At 38.1% G+C, this 13,777-nt stretch overlaps 1 protein-coding gene across 5 annotated transcripts in view; it reads left to right on the top strand.

Annotated features, from left to right (window-relative positions):
• CSGALNACT2 (chondroitin sulfate N-acetylgalactosaminyltransferase 2) overlaps window positions 1-13,549 on the top strand; it is a 34,904-nt gene extending 21,355 nt beyond the window's left edge. For 4 of the 5 annotated variants that reach the window (XM_026080407.1, XM_026080410.1, XM_026080409.1 and 1 more), the window contains 7 exons: window positions 3,899-3,958; window positions 4,358-4,574; window positions 5,095-5,196; window positions 7,035-7,213; window positions 8,746-8,840; window positions 10,290-10,371; window positions 11,550-13,549. In XM_026080407.1, the coding sequence (XP_025936192.1) occupies window positions 3,899-3,958; window positions 4,358-4,574; window positions 5,095-5,196; window positions 7,035-7,213; window positions 8,746-8,840; window positions 10,290-10,371; window positions 11,550-11,842 (1,028 nt within the window). In that variant the 3' untranslated portion in view covers window positions 11,843-13,549. The remainder of the gene's footprint in view (window positions 1-3,898; window positions 3,959-4,357; window positions 4,575-5,094; window positions 5,197-7,034; window positions 7,214-8,745; window positions 8,841-10,289; window positions 10,372-11,549) is intronic. The other variant, XM_026080411.1, reaches the window with a different exon arrangement.
• The last annotated feature ends 228 nt before the right edge of the window (window positions 13,550-13,777 follow it).

Consider the following 13,777-nt stretch of genomic DNA (forward strand, 5'->3'; position numbering starts at 1 on the left):
CTCTGCAACCCAAAAGGAAGCTTCTAAAATTCTCAAGGTAATATTAATAGAACAAAATCTGACCTTAAAAGTCTTGTTCAGCAACTCCTGTTTGAGAGGCACTTGCATTCTTAATATTTCTATTAGATCTTCTGACTGTTGTGGGGATATCATGAGAAAGATTTTTTTCTTTTGTATTCCTAACAATATTTCCTTTGCCGAAAGAGCACCCCTGAAGGTGATAAAAGTTGTGATATTACCTATTTTCAAAAATGAAGGGGTTTAGGACTACAAACTATGAACCTAACTGCTGAATTAGACATTCTAAGAGATGTCTTGATTAAAAATAGAAGCTTTCTTTGAGTTCCATGTTTGTTAATATTGAGAAGCAGAGGATGAAGAAAAGAAGAGCATAAGGGTGTAATTCTGTCCATTCCCTCTCTTCAGAAGCCTGTGTCATTTGAGTCTTGCATAGTGATGTGAACTCTGCATGAGCCTTCCTGGGCATCTGTATTTTACTTTCAGTTTAGCTCATGCTCATTTATTTGGAGTATTTTAGATTGAAAGCTCTTCCATTGAATAGCCATTTAAAAATAATCGTTGGAAAATAGAGGCATCAGTGTATTTTCAGAATATAATTCTGTTGCAGCTAGGAATTTCATTGCACTACTCATTTTTAACTAGAATTTAATCTCTCATTAATATCTAATAAAGATATTGTTACTGAATGGCTACCAGAATTTGCTGTTTGAGCCTGTTTTTCTTGCTTCTGTGTTTCCAGCTGGGACTGAACAAAGTCCAGAAACCATCTTTAGGTTTGAGTCTCAAGGGAAGACTCCCCACCCAAAATATGTCCTTGGGGTGGAAATATTGTGTATCCCAGTGCTGCATGCTCAAAGTCAAGCCTTTTTCGGAGTCCTTGCCATCCTTAGAACCCTGTGGACTGTTTGTCATGCAAACATCCCCTTGAGTATCGCCATACAATCGGAAAATAGTGTCCTGAGAACTTCATCAGGGAATTTTAATAAAAAATGGTACCTAGACCTTCAATTCTATAGACAAAATACTTTCTTGGTAACACCAAATGTAAGACTACAAGCATTCAAGGGAATAGAAGAACAGCTTTGGCTTTGATGAAACGTTAATTGATCCCCAGTATTTCTAAGATTAAACTTACCTAGTGAGAAACAGAACATCTCTGCAAATTGAGTAAAGCTTCATGGACATAACAGCGGTTAAACTATTTCTGCTGCTTTTTACTTCTTTGCTTATGGATCTCCGTTTTGAATGGTAGCCAGTGTATTCTAGCTGGAAGGTAAGATAGCAGCGATTTTATTACATAATGAGTCATTCCTGAATGTTTAAAACCTATATATACTAAGAAGTAAAACAGATGTTAACTTTTTCTGGCTGTTCTCAATTCTGACTTCTTTTGTGCATAGAAGTTTTAATTTCATAAAATCATTCAAATCTGTAGATTACCTAGGGAGGTTAGCTGATAGCAAGGAAAGTAACTTCAGGAGCACACACTTGCTACTGAAATAAAATAAAAAAGTGGGGTGATAGTAGAATGTTGAGACACAAGTTTGGAATCTTATATTCCAACACATGTTGGAATATAACACATGAATGTTCACAAGGCTGTATTCAAACTTTGACTTGTATGTTTAAAGTCTCTATCAAGTTACATATGTACAGCAAATACAGCAAAAAGTAAAGCAGTATTTTAATTATTTTGAAGAATTCTTTTCTCTCCTGTACCACCATCATGTTGTAGACTGAGGTCTAAGCTTATCCTTTGATTAGAGATAAGCTACTGGCAATTGTGACAGAGGCTTTTTAAAACTTTGCTTACCATTTAGGGTGTATTTTCATCTTTAAATAGCTATTAGATACTAGAGAAAAGAATATACAATATTGAATGTTAATATACCCAGGAGTAGTGGTGTAAAGTATTTGCTGTATATCACATGAGAACATGGTGTGAAAACACTTACTGTGGTGCATCAACTACTCCTCTAACCAAGAAGCTGTTTTCAAGATACAACATTGGACTACTCTACACAAGAGGTGGGAATGGAAAAGGACTGACAGGGATGCATGGGTTTGTTTTTTTTCCTACTTGTAACAGTCAAGATTTTGTGAACTTTCACTGTTACACTGAAACACCCTTTTCAATACTTGTAATTAACATGCTAATTTGAAATTGTCATGCTTGTCATCAGTATTAAAACATTGTGCTTGTTTTATGTAGCTGTGTGTTCACGAAGGAATAAATAAGAGTGCATTGCAAAACTTTGTTAAACAGCTAGAGAACATCTAGTCAAAAGGTTTTATTTGGTCACCAGTAACTTTCAATCGTGGCATCAGCTTGTTCTGCTACACCCTGTCTCCCACTGGCCCTCACTGATAGTAATCAACATTTCCTGTAAATTGTGTTAGTGCATGTGCTCACCTGCAAGAAAGTGCATTAGAGAAGTAGCAAGATAGTGAAGTGGAATAGGAAAGTTACTGTTAAAGAGGCAGATACAGGATGGGCAGGAGAAGGGGAAACTAGATGTGGTTTGGGGAGTGACTGGGGGAAGGAAGCTGAGGCAGAAGGATGTCGCAGGAGTTAGGTAGATCAAGAGAAAGGATGTTGAGCAACTGGATGGAGGTTGAAGGTAGAGGGGGAGTCTGGGGTGCAGAGGAAGAAAGTTGGGGCAAGACTGTGTACACATACCTCTGCTTTTTGTGTGGAATGAGAAAGTAATGGGAGGAACAGAGTATGGATGAAAACTGACACAGGAAAAGCCCTGAGGTATGGAGATAAGTTTCTTCAGAGGAAAAGTAGAGCTGTAAGACAACTTGTTTCTAGTTCCTGAGCTAGAAAGAAGCAAATTAAAAACAAGCTGCTCTTAATGTGAGGGCTGCTCCCTGCATACATTCTTAGGCCCTCATTTCATTTGCAAAAAGCCTGAAATAACTAAAAAGACAGTATCAGTACTGCACACAGAAGACAAACCTCTGTTTCACCACTTCACAGTTCATATATCATTTCCTGTCACCACCTTTCCAGGTGGGAGGCTGGAAGAGTATTTTGGAAGTGAGGCTAGAACAATTGCTTGGCAGGCTTGCTTGCAGGAGAAAAGGCAGGTCAGGCTGCAACCTGTCAAGTGACTGGAAATACACTGGTGTTTGTCCCGTTTTGGGATATGTAGCTATTCATTAGCTTTTACAGTGGTTGGTGTGGCCTGCTCAGCTGAAAGCTGTTTGGTTCATTACCTATCTTATGTTCTTTAACTATACTCTACCTTTTTCTTCTGTGGGGAGAGAGGAGAGCTGAGATGGGATGAACAAAGGGCAATTCTGTTGGAGTATCCTTCCTGTCATCAATTTTTACCCTCAGGCTAGCATGAGGTAATACAGATGTGGGATTAGCAATCCAGTCAAATCCACGGATGAGTCTTGATCTTTTCCTTTGTGGTTTAACATTGGAGAGGCTATTTGGTTGGATTTAATTCCTTGATGGGTCTTAAATGAAAGCAGTCAGCTAACTTTAAATATTTGTCCTGAAAGGGGTAGATTCAGTTACCCAGTAAGCATCTTATGGTAAAATAGAGAGTAGTAGTAGATAATGTCATGTTATATGTAGCAGTAGATAATGTTATTTATAGCAGTCTAATTGTTTTATCAAATAAAAAGTGTCATAGCTACATAGAAAACTTGTTCTGTCTGTCCTCTGAATGCCATGTCTGTAGTAAAATGCCACTATCCTTGTATATGGGATAGAAAACAGTGTAACTTGCAGTCAGCAACCAAAACGATAGTTTTAAAGTATTCCAGCATTTATCACATAGGGATTTTCTTTAGGTATCGTATTTCAAACTTCATGGGCTTTGCCAAGCAAGTTACTACGTTTCATCTGTTCTGCCCACAGCTTGTGTTGTGTCCATTGCTTGGCCAGATGATCTCCGCTGTTACTGTGGAGTAGCTCAGGGTAAGGGTGGCCCCTTACTGAATGGATTAAGAAAAGGCAGTATTAGATAACGAGGCTGAATTCCTCTTTCAGTGGGAATGCCTGATTCTTATTCTGCTTGAAAACCTGCCTGAGAAGTTGATGTAGGACCATAAAACATATTTCTGAGCTCTGAGAAGCAAGGGGGGAGCTACTGGTTTGAGATTGTTTTTCAAATCAGTGCTAAGAAGGCAGAAGAGGGATTGTAATTCGTAGTGGTTTGTGGGATTTTTTTTGCTTATTTTAGGAAAAAAACAGAGAAGCTTTTCCTAGATAGCTTTATTTTTTATTTCTTTATAGTTCTCAAGAAAAACAGTGTTTCTGAAATAAAATTGATGGGATCTTTGACTTCATAAATTACTTGTGTGACTTATTCTTCAGGTTACTATCGTACAGAAAGAGATAAGGGGACACAGTATGAACTGTTTTATAAGAAGATGGATGGCATGGAATACAGGCATGTCACATTGTTCCGGCCTTTTGGACCACTCATGAAAGTGAAGAGTGAAACAGTCGATATTTCTAGATCAATCATTAACATTATTGTTCCTCTTGCTGGAAGAACTGAGGCATTTGCACAATTTATGCAAAACTTTAGGTAGGTGTGTTGGACTATCCAGTGAGCTATGTTGCTGACTTTCAGGTTTTTTTCCGTTTTCCAAATGAATTTCTGTTCTGGTGGATTTATGATAGAACTAATGATTCCAACATTGTGTGCAACTGCCTTGGAATGTTTGCAACTGAACCTGTTGTATGGAGAAAATGTTCCTTCTAAATGGATTTAAGAGCTTCTCAAACTACACCAAAACCCCTTTTAGATTAAATTCCAGGGCCATTGTGAACCTGGAAATTGATCTTGAGCATGCTCATTTTTGTACTTATATCCACTTCTGAGCTTCTGTTTCTAAAATAAGGTGTTGGAATGAGGCACACAGTATTGGTACCTTCTAATTCAAATGGGAAAGATGGGGAAAGAAGTGGGAAAACATTTTTCTTTGCTTTCTTTAAAAGCTAGTTGAAGTCTCACCAAAATACTTGTATCTGCTAATGTTTTTTAAAGTACCTGAGGTTTCTGTTGTGTGGCAAGTAATAATACCAGCTCATCTTTATGCTTATAGGGATGTGTGTATTCATCAGGATAAGCGTATTCATCTCACTGTGGTATATTTTGGACAAGATGGACTGTCAGAAGTAAAAAGCATCCTAGAGTCTGTAGCTAGGTAAGTAAGTATATCCAACATCAGTCAATACAGACTATTGATTGGCAGTTAGTGATTTTTGAAAACAAAGAAACAATAAAATAAAGAATTTTATAGGCTGTTACAGGTTGATAAGAAAAGTAAGCTTTACTTGCAGTGAATAATCTTTCATTTGGCATTTCACAGCTTAAGCTGGAAGTGTCCTGTAAACTTTTAGGCAGTGTTTTGAGTTTTCTGTATCTGAAGGCATGCACAACTAAAAATCCAGGCTATAGGCCAAGAAAGACTAACAGCAGTGGCTTTGAGGTTTTCATCTGACAGCACCAAAAATTACAGGAATGAATTTTGCCATAAATATTCAGTCACGTTAACAGACTGTTCAGAATTAATGGCACAATATTTAATTGCTACTGAACTGGGATGCACATTGTGACAGCTCTTTCACTGGAGAATTTATTTTCATGATGAAGAAGAGAAATGACTGGCTGCTGTAGTCAGGGCTGGTGGACTGCTGAGTCTGTCTGGTCAAGAAGTTAAGCTTTGTCCTCTATCCTCTATGTACGATGTAATGGCTCCAGCATGCCCCCTGTATTTACCTTTTTCCATAGAACAGCTTCAGACAAAGGGTGTTTCGTCAGTCATGACTTACAGCAAATAGCATTACAGCAGTTTGGATATAAAATTCCTAAATGTTGCTTTTCTGTCTCCAGAAGAATGGGACAGCTTTGCCCAATTAGGTGAGAAACCTGTCTCGCTTTCAGATTGAGTAGTTGTGTCCATCAGTCTCTAAGGAGTTAGTTCTCTGCCTGAGCTCTTATTCTCTTTCCTGAGCTGGGAGCCTATTAAATTTGTTAGCCAGGAATGAACCTGCAGCCTGCATGTCTCCGTCGTACAACGTGGCACCAAGGCTTTTTTAATGAAATGTATTTGGCAGACTATTGTGTTGCTGGATTAAAATGTCATGGTGAATTGGTCTGTCATGCATAGAAACCTTTAGGTAGCAATGAATTCTTCTGTCTTACTCCTGTAAAGCCACCAAGACATTTAGCTTGCTGAATGCTGGCTTCTTCTGTGTCTGAGGTGCTTTCTGCCCCCTGCTACGCTCGCCACGAGGCTTTCTGTTCTTCTCACCTAAAATTGCGTTCAGTGCAGCAGACTCGCTGTGTCTTTATCTGGGTCTTTACCTTTTTAATGGTGCTGCTCTTGAATATCTTTCCTCTGTATCTTCAAGAAATTGCCCTGCAAAGTGTCTCAGAAGTAGTAGTTTATTTTGCTTGAAGATATTCCCCAGGTGTATTTCCAGCTTCCCTTGCTACACTTTCCTCCTTCTGCAGCAAGTGGGCACATGTGTGGTGCTGGTATGAAATAGTGAGGAAGAAGTAATTTGACTAGGTTATGGTGGCATCAATGTACAAATGAGCTTTTGCCTCATGATTTTGGTGGAGCCAGGACTCTGGCTTTCTTGGTTTGAGCTCCTTGAAGATTTCAGAGGATCAGAGAGGGATATTGTCCTATTAGTGAGGGATTCTTAGTTTGTGGGGACAATTTTCAGATGCCGTCGTAATTTCAGAGAACATTTCAATTCACATCCATTGCCAGAAGGCTTTTTTTAATCTGTCTGAATAATTAAGTGCAAAATTAAGTTATGAAATAAGACTCAGGTTCATCTGTTTGCATTGTCTAAACTCTGATGTTTTAAGAGAGAGAACTAAGTGGAACTGATTCTTTCTGATCCTGATACAGAACTGGATTTTTAAAAATGTCCAAAATGAAATTACTGTAAAATGCTGGAAAAGTATAAAAGTCCTTCCACCCCACACATGGATTTATTTTGAATTTGACTCTGTTTTTCTTTTCAGAGAAACTAACTTCCACAATTACACGCTCGTCTCTTTGAATGAGGAATTTAACCGTGGCCGGGGACTTGACATGGGTGCTAGAGCCTGGGAGAAGGGCGAGGTCCTGATGTTCTTCTGTGACGTTGATGTTTATTTCACAGCTGAGTTCCTCAACAGTTGCCGCTTGAATGCGGAGCCTGGTATGCTCCTTTTAAGTTGCCGTAACTGTGTCTTGTCTTGTTTGGCTTTTAAACTGTTCTGAGTTGAGCACATAGACTAGTTTGAATGGTAGAACCTGTTCAATAGCATGCATCTAGCAAAAGGAAAAATAACTGTGCTTAAAAGAAAATACTATCAAGACTGAGAAATAATTTCTGCCTTAATGTAATGTCTTGAGATAAGAATTCATTGCATTTTTTGCACAATAGATAAGTTTTCACATTTCCTATTGATTTAGCTAAATAAGAAAAAGTCAGACAGTTTAATTTGTAGGAGACTTTGTGTAACAAAACTCTGTGTGAAGTCTTATGGAAGAGGAAGGTTATTTTGTTATACAAAAATCTCCAGCAAGTTGGTTTTATCTTTTCTAGCATTTATACTTGTATGGCCAAGACACGGGTGGTTTGCAGTAAAGCTATACAACGCGTTCCTTACAGAGACTGAGGCAGAGCTAGGGTTCCATGTTTACATCCCAAGCTCTGAAGTTTTCTGACCAGGTTGTCTCAAGTTTATGAAGCTTACTCGTTTTACAAGCTTCTACAAGAAGAAAAATGCTTTCTTGAGTTTTGAACTCTATTCTCATGCACTCTAAGGCCTCCTCCTGTCAAACATATTTTTGTTCTTTTTTTTAATGCTTACTCTTATTACAGATTTGTTGCAGCCAGAAATCTTATTCTTCAAATATCAGTTTGGAATGAATAGATATTTTTCTTCACATAATGAATGGACAAGGGAGACTGCTATAGATCAGATATTTGGATTCTAATTCTTGCTCTTTCTTTTACTTTTGTCTGTGGCTGCACCTCGTGAAATGGGTTGTATAAGTAATTGGGAAAACTTTGGAGAGGAACGCTTTGTGAACTTTCACAAGGCAGGCAGTTTGCAAGACTGCTTGACAGCTTATGCTGACAGTGTGCCACCTCTGCTTCAAGTGAGAGCTGAAGACATCTCACACATGGTCAGAGTTGGTGCCCAAATCAGAATATGGTGTATTCTCATGGGCTATTGCTGATGCCTGTGCACTACTGGCAATGCAAGAGAACCTTGAAAAACATTTGTCAGATTTCTGTAAGAGGTGAAAAATTGGTGTCACAGCATAATCAAGATACTTACCATACTTAATGACCTTGCAGGGCTCATACATGCTGGAAATCACATGCCTTTAAATAAACCTCAGGCTATGCAGAGTGTTATTTGGTCTTGGTTATTTTTATAGCCTAATTGCTTACAATTATTTTAGGGTTTTTTTGCTGTGTCAGCCAATGTGATATTGTGCTATTTTTATTTATATGTATATGTGTATATGTGTATATATTTTTATTTTTTTCCTGTGGGCTCTGCCCCAGAAGATGTTATGGTCTCCCTAAGTGGAAAATTTTAGCGGATAGACTTTATACTTATTGGTTTTCATTAGATGGCTAATAACATTTCACATAAAGAGGAGACTTCTACAGTTTCCTCTTGCCTTCAGAAAGGGGATGGTCATAATAAATAATTACCTTTTGACTTCTAGGAAAGAAGGTTTTTTATCCTGTGGTATTTAGCCTCTATAATCCTGCTATTGTCTATGCCAACCAAGATCTACCACCCCCTGTGGAGCAGCAATTGGTAAGCAGCCTGATTTATTCTGAAGAGAGTTAGTTGTGCCCTGTATTAAAAACTAATTAAGTGTGTTTGGGATATCTTAGAACCTTTGGCAATGTCTAAATATCTAAGCACTTGTATCCATTATAGGCAAAGCACTTGGAAAAGAAGCTTATCAAACAGTACAAAAGTCATATATTCTTAGATAAAACCATAGTTCTACCTAGATTTTAGAAAAACGTGCAACTAATGAAAGGAAGTTGGTAGTTCTGGCCTAATGCTTAATTCTGGTTTTGAAAGACAAGATTTTATCAGGATAGGGGCATTAACTGTACCATGGCAGCAACTGTCTCTTCATTGTGCTCCAGCAGCCAGAGAAGGTGTGAACGAACACTGAACACTTCTTGACAAGCTTTCCTCAATGTAGACTTCTCTTTGTTAACTACCAAACGATAGTTGCAGGGTGAATTCCACGTAAGTCGAGGTAGGCAAGATGTTCGGGGTGTTCATGCTGTATGTAGCTGTCCTACTCATGCAAGTTGTTTTTTACCTCTGCTATCCAACATCCACCAGAATCATCGGTTGTTAGGAAATTAATTACATCTTGCTTTCTGATTGAGAAACACTGCTGCTCAGGGGAGCTTGTAGTGAAAATAAATAAAACCCGCAAACATTCAAGAGAATATGTTCAAGGATAATTTTGTGCTCAGCAGAAAGGAGGAAGGGCTATATTTCTGGCCCAAAGATGGAAGGGCTGCAATTAATGTCCAGCCTTATCCTCTTTTTTAAGAGGTTGTGTAAATGAAATGGAGGTTTTAACAGCTGGAACTTCTGAAGTAGATAAGTTTGGAGGAGAGAAAGGAAAGAGCAACATAGTCTTACTAAAAAAGGAGCACCCCCACCCCAGCCCCCCAAAATAGTTGTTTGCCAGAATACTGCAGAAGTTAGAAGGGAAACTTTTACTTTTGGCCTCAAGTAATCACAGCTGAGAGAAGAGTGAACTTTAGCCTGACAGCTATATTATTTACTTTGAATCCTAACAGCTGTATGATTGCTGACTTCAACCATAAAGCTTACTTTTCTTGTAATATCAAAACAAGAGGGGACAAATGTGGCATTAGAAAATGGGTAGGAATTGGAGTACTGGGAACAGAGGATTTGGCAATAGACTACCAAAAATTTTCTACTTGGTCTGAGCAGATATATAGAGAACAGAGGAGTAGAGTGGCAGAAAGGTAGAAGTGGAAACTGCAAAGAGTAAGTATTTGGAATTGGAGTAAAAATGATGAAGAGAGCAACAGGTAATTAGGTCCACACGTATGCAATATATATGACACAAATATTTGAAGCATTATATGCTGCATCCTGCATTTAGCAAATGATCAGAAGAATTTAGGTTTCTACAAAACCAAGTACAATGTACTTCCTTCATTGTATCTTACATTTCAAAACACTAGCATTTTAAAATTGCAGGTACACAAGAAGGATTCTGGTTTCTGGCGGGATTTTGGCTTTGGGATGACTTGTCAATATCGGACAGACTTTCTGACTGTTGGTAAGATGAAATTAAACTAAATTGTTTTGTAGCAAGGTATTCAAAAGTTGATTCTCTATTCTTATCTAACTTCAAGAAAGTAATACATTTGTCTCATACTATTTTGCTGAGTCCAGCAGTCAGACTTGCTGATTGTCAAGTTTGAACAAAGAGTTAGATTAGTTTTTTAGATTTTGACATGCCATCTGACCAACAGTTGTTAAAAGCCACAACATTTGTTAATATCAACAGCATTTCATTCAGGAACTTCTAAAAATACTTTTCGATTATGTGAAGCAAATTAACCAAGTTCCTGAAGCACATCTCCCAAGTAAACCTCCCATAGAAAATAAATGTTAAAATTCCCTTGTTTTTTAAACTGCTTGAGTAGTAATAGTTGGATATAGCGGTTTAAGGCTTTAGAAATGTACTTTGGCACCCTCTTGTGGCATGCCATTACAACTCACAACAGCCTGATGTACTTCAGTTTAGAAGGCTGTCTTGAAAATAACCTGCCGGAAGTAGATGGTATTATATTGCTTGCCTTAAGTGCTATATAGTTATTTAATGCAGCCTGATTTCTAGTAGCAGTCATATTGCCATGTGTATGTTATGTGCTAAATGAAAATGACAGAATTCTAGAGTTTTTCATTTGTGCGTCAGTCTGGATTGATTTTTCACTATGGTCCTGGTAAGGCAAGAGAGAACTTAAAATGGTGGAATTGGATTCCTTCTCTTAATCCAACGTTTTGAGTTGCGATCTATGGAGTAATTGCTGGCATTCATAGAGAAGGCTTTTTCATATGGTGCATGACTGCTTCATTATCCAGATGCTAAAATCCATTGTGATTGCTAAAAATAACAGAAAAGCATACGCAGTAAGGTTTGCTTACCACTTGCTGCAGCTGTCACATGGTATGTCACGCATAATGCGATTTGGAGACTGTTGTAAGAGACTGCTTGATGCCAGCAGTGCATGATCTATGTCCTAGGCAGTTTCCACCACAAAGAATGCAGTATGCTTGAAGCTTCTCTCCCTCAATTTGCCATGCTTTGACATGGAGTAGTTACAGTTAGCTGCTTCAGAATTTCTGGTATGTCATATAAGATTCCTTAATACGTTACACAAGGACTGTTGTTTTTTTTGCCTTAGATCTAGCTTTTATACCAAAATAATATTTTCTGATGTTGTTTTATAGGGGGGTTTGACTTGGAAGTGAAAGGCTGGGGCGGTGAAGATGTTCACCTTTACAGGAAGTACTTGCATGGTGACCTTATTGTGGTGAGGACACCAGTCCCCGGTCTCTTCCACCTCTGGCATGAGAAACATTGTGCAGACGAACTGACTCCGGAGCAGTATCGCATGTGTATCCAATCCAAAGCCATGAACGAAGCATCTCACTCGCACCTTGGCATGCTGGTCTTCAGGGAGGAGATTGAGACTCATCTCCGTAAACAGGCTTATAGGACTAACAGCGAAGCAGTGGGTTAAATGAAGCCCCGCGGCAGGGTGAAGATGACGACTTCAAATTCACAATGAACCAGCATCATTTTACAGCCTTAATTCAGCTTAAAAATGCAGTGCCTCTCTTTTTCAGTGAAGAAGAGTTTAGGGTTTTTTTGGTTCTTGTTTCTGTTTTCTGAGTAATTCTTTGATTGATATGCTATTACCTACATATCTTACCAGTTCAAGCACCTGAAATAAGAATCCAGGAAGCTTATATAGTTCAAGGAAAGTGTCTTCAGTACTGACTGGAAAAACACATCAGTGGAATGTACAACTCAACACTTTTCCACATAGTACATTGTGTTTCTTATATCTGCATTATTTTATGGATTAAATTAAATAATCTTTTGTGTTGTCTGCAGAATATTTTCAGTCTTGTATGACTCACTGCACTGTACCTTTAGAGGGATGCTCTATTTACATTCCATTGTAGAAACAAGAGGAAGGTGTGGAATGAGAAAAGTGTGAAAAAATCTCACTGCAAAAGGTATACAAGATATGCTGATTGGTATGCTAACTCTTCAGGTTGCTGACTTCAGTAGCTTGGTGCTGTATTTCCTGTATTAACAGACATTGACATTGTTGAATATGGAATAATTTATGTGAAAGGGGGAAAAATTAAAATCTTTTAAAGTGAATTTTTAAAGCATTTAATGTAGTTTCACATTGTAAAAGAGACACCACTTTCCCGTCTTGGTGATGGGTCAAGCAGGTTGGGAACATTCCGGTTTTATTTCTGGGTCTAGTCTTTTACCACAGTAGACACTGTGTCTTAGGCTCTTTTATAAACTGAGCTGTGCTGGTAAACAAACTCGGTTGCTTAAGGATATTTGGCCTCACTACACCTTCTTGAAAGGTCCTGCCTGTACCTCTCAGCCTTAAAGTTGAGAAACTGTCTTTCATTTCAATACATATTTGTTAGTGGTCCACTTGCTGCTATGCCGTTATCGTCCCTTTGCTTTCTTTCCCTTCGTCTGGCATTTCCCTGGCATGTTTTTAGAAGGCAGTCATAGACTGTTAGTTGTTCCACTAGATGGAAAAAGCAAGTGCTGTTACAGTCTTTCTTCACAGGATACTCTCCATTCCACTGATAATCCTAGTAGCCTTATTCTTCACTGTTTCAGTTTGAATTAATGGTTTTTGAGCAGGCATGAACAGAGTTACACGTAGTGTTTCATGTATGGTCTCATTAGTGCCTTGTACAATGGCACTGCTATTTCCCTACTTTTCTTTTGGATATTTCAGGGTACATAAACAGTTGAAATGCAGGCAGGGCATTTTTCTCCATGTTGTCTTATATGCTATCATGTGGCATGCCTCTCTTTTGTATCTTTGTTTTTAAAATGAGTGCTGAGGATTCTAAATTCAGTGGAGACCATGCAAATGGTTCAACCACTGAATTAGCAGTTAGCTGAGAGAAGGGTTTTCAACTAATTAAGATCTGTTTATCAATTCAGTTTGTTTCAAGAATTCTGAAGGCAATTAAGAGATTTAAGTGTTTGATTTCTGAATAGCAGATATGCTGTGCAAATAGTTCTGGGCACTGATCCTTTTTACATGTACATAAAATTTGCCTTTATGTAACTTATTGTGGAGAACAGTGTACTGTATTGTACTTAAAGTGGAGGGAATGCATTGCAAGACTTCTTGCAAATGATATTCTCTGTAAATAAATTGAATGTCTGCATTTTAGAATTTGTTTTAAGTTGTTTCATTGAAATAATTTTTTTACGATAATACTTTACAAGGTGGAGGACACGCCAGATTCAAATAACAATATTTGTAGCAAAAGCTCAACTAGCTATTTATTGCATCTCAAGTGAATATTCAGACAAGTTATGAAAGTCTAGAGTCAGTTCCCCAGACAACTTAAATTTATACCAGATGTTATTTTGTTCTTGGGAAATCACCATTTGGGGC

This window comes from Apteryx rowi, unplaced genomic scaffold (genome assembly GCF_003343035.1).
Source record: "Apteryx rowi isolate R43461 unplaced genomic scaffold, aptRow1 scaffold_52, whole genome shotgun sequence".
Lineage (NCBI taxonomy): Eukaryota > Metazoa > Chordata > Aves > Apterygiformes > Apterygidae > Apteryx > Apteryx rowi.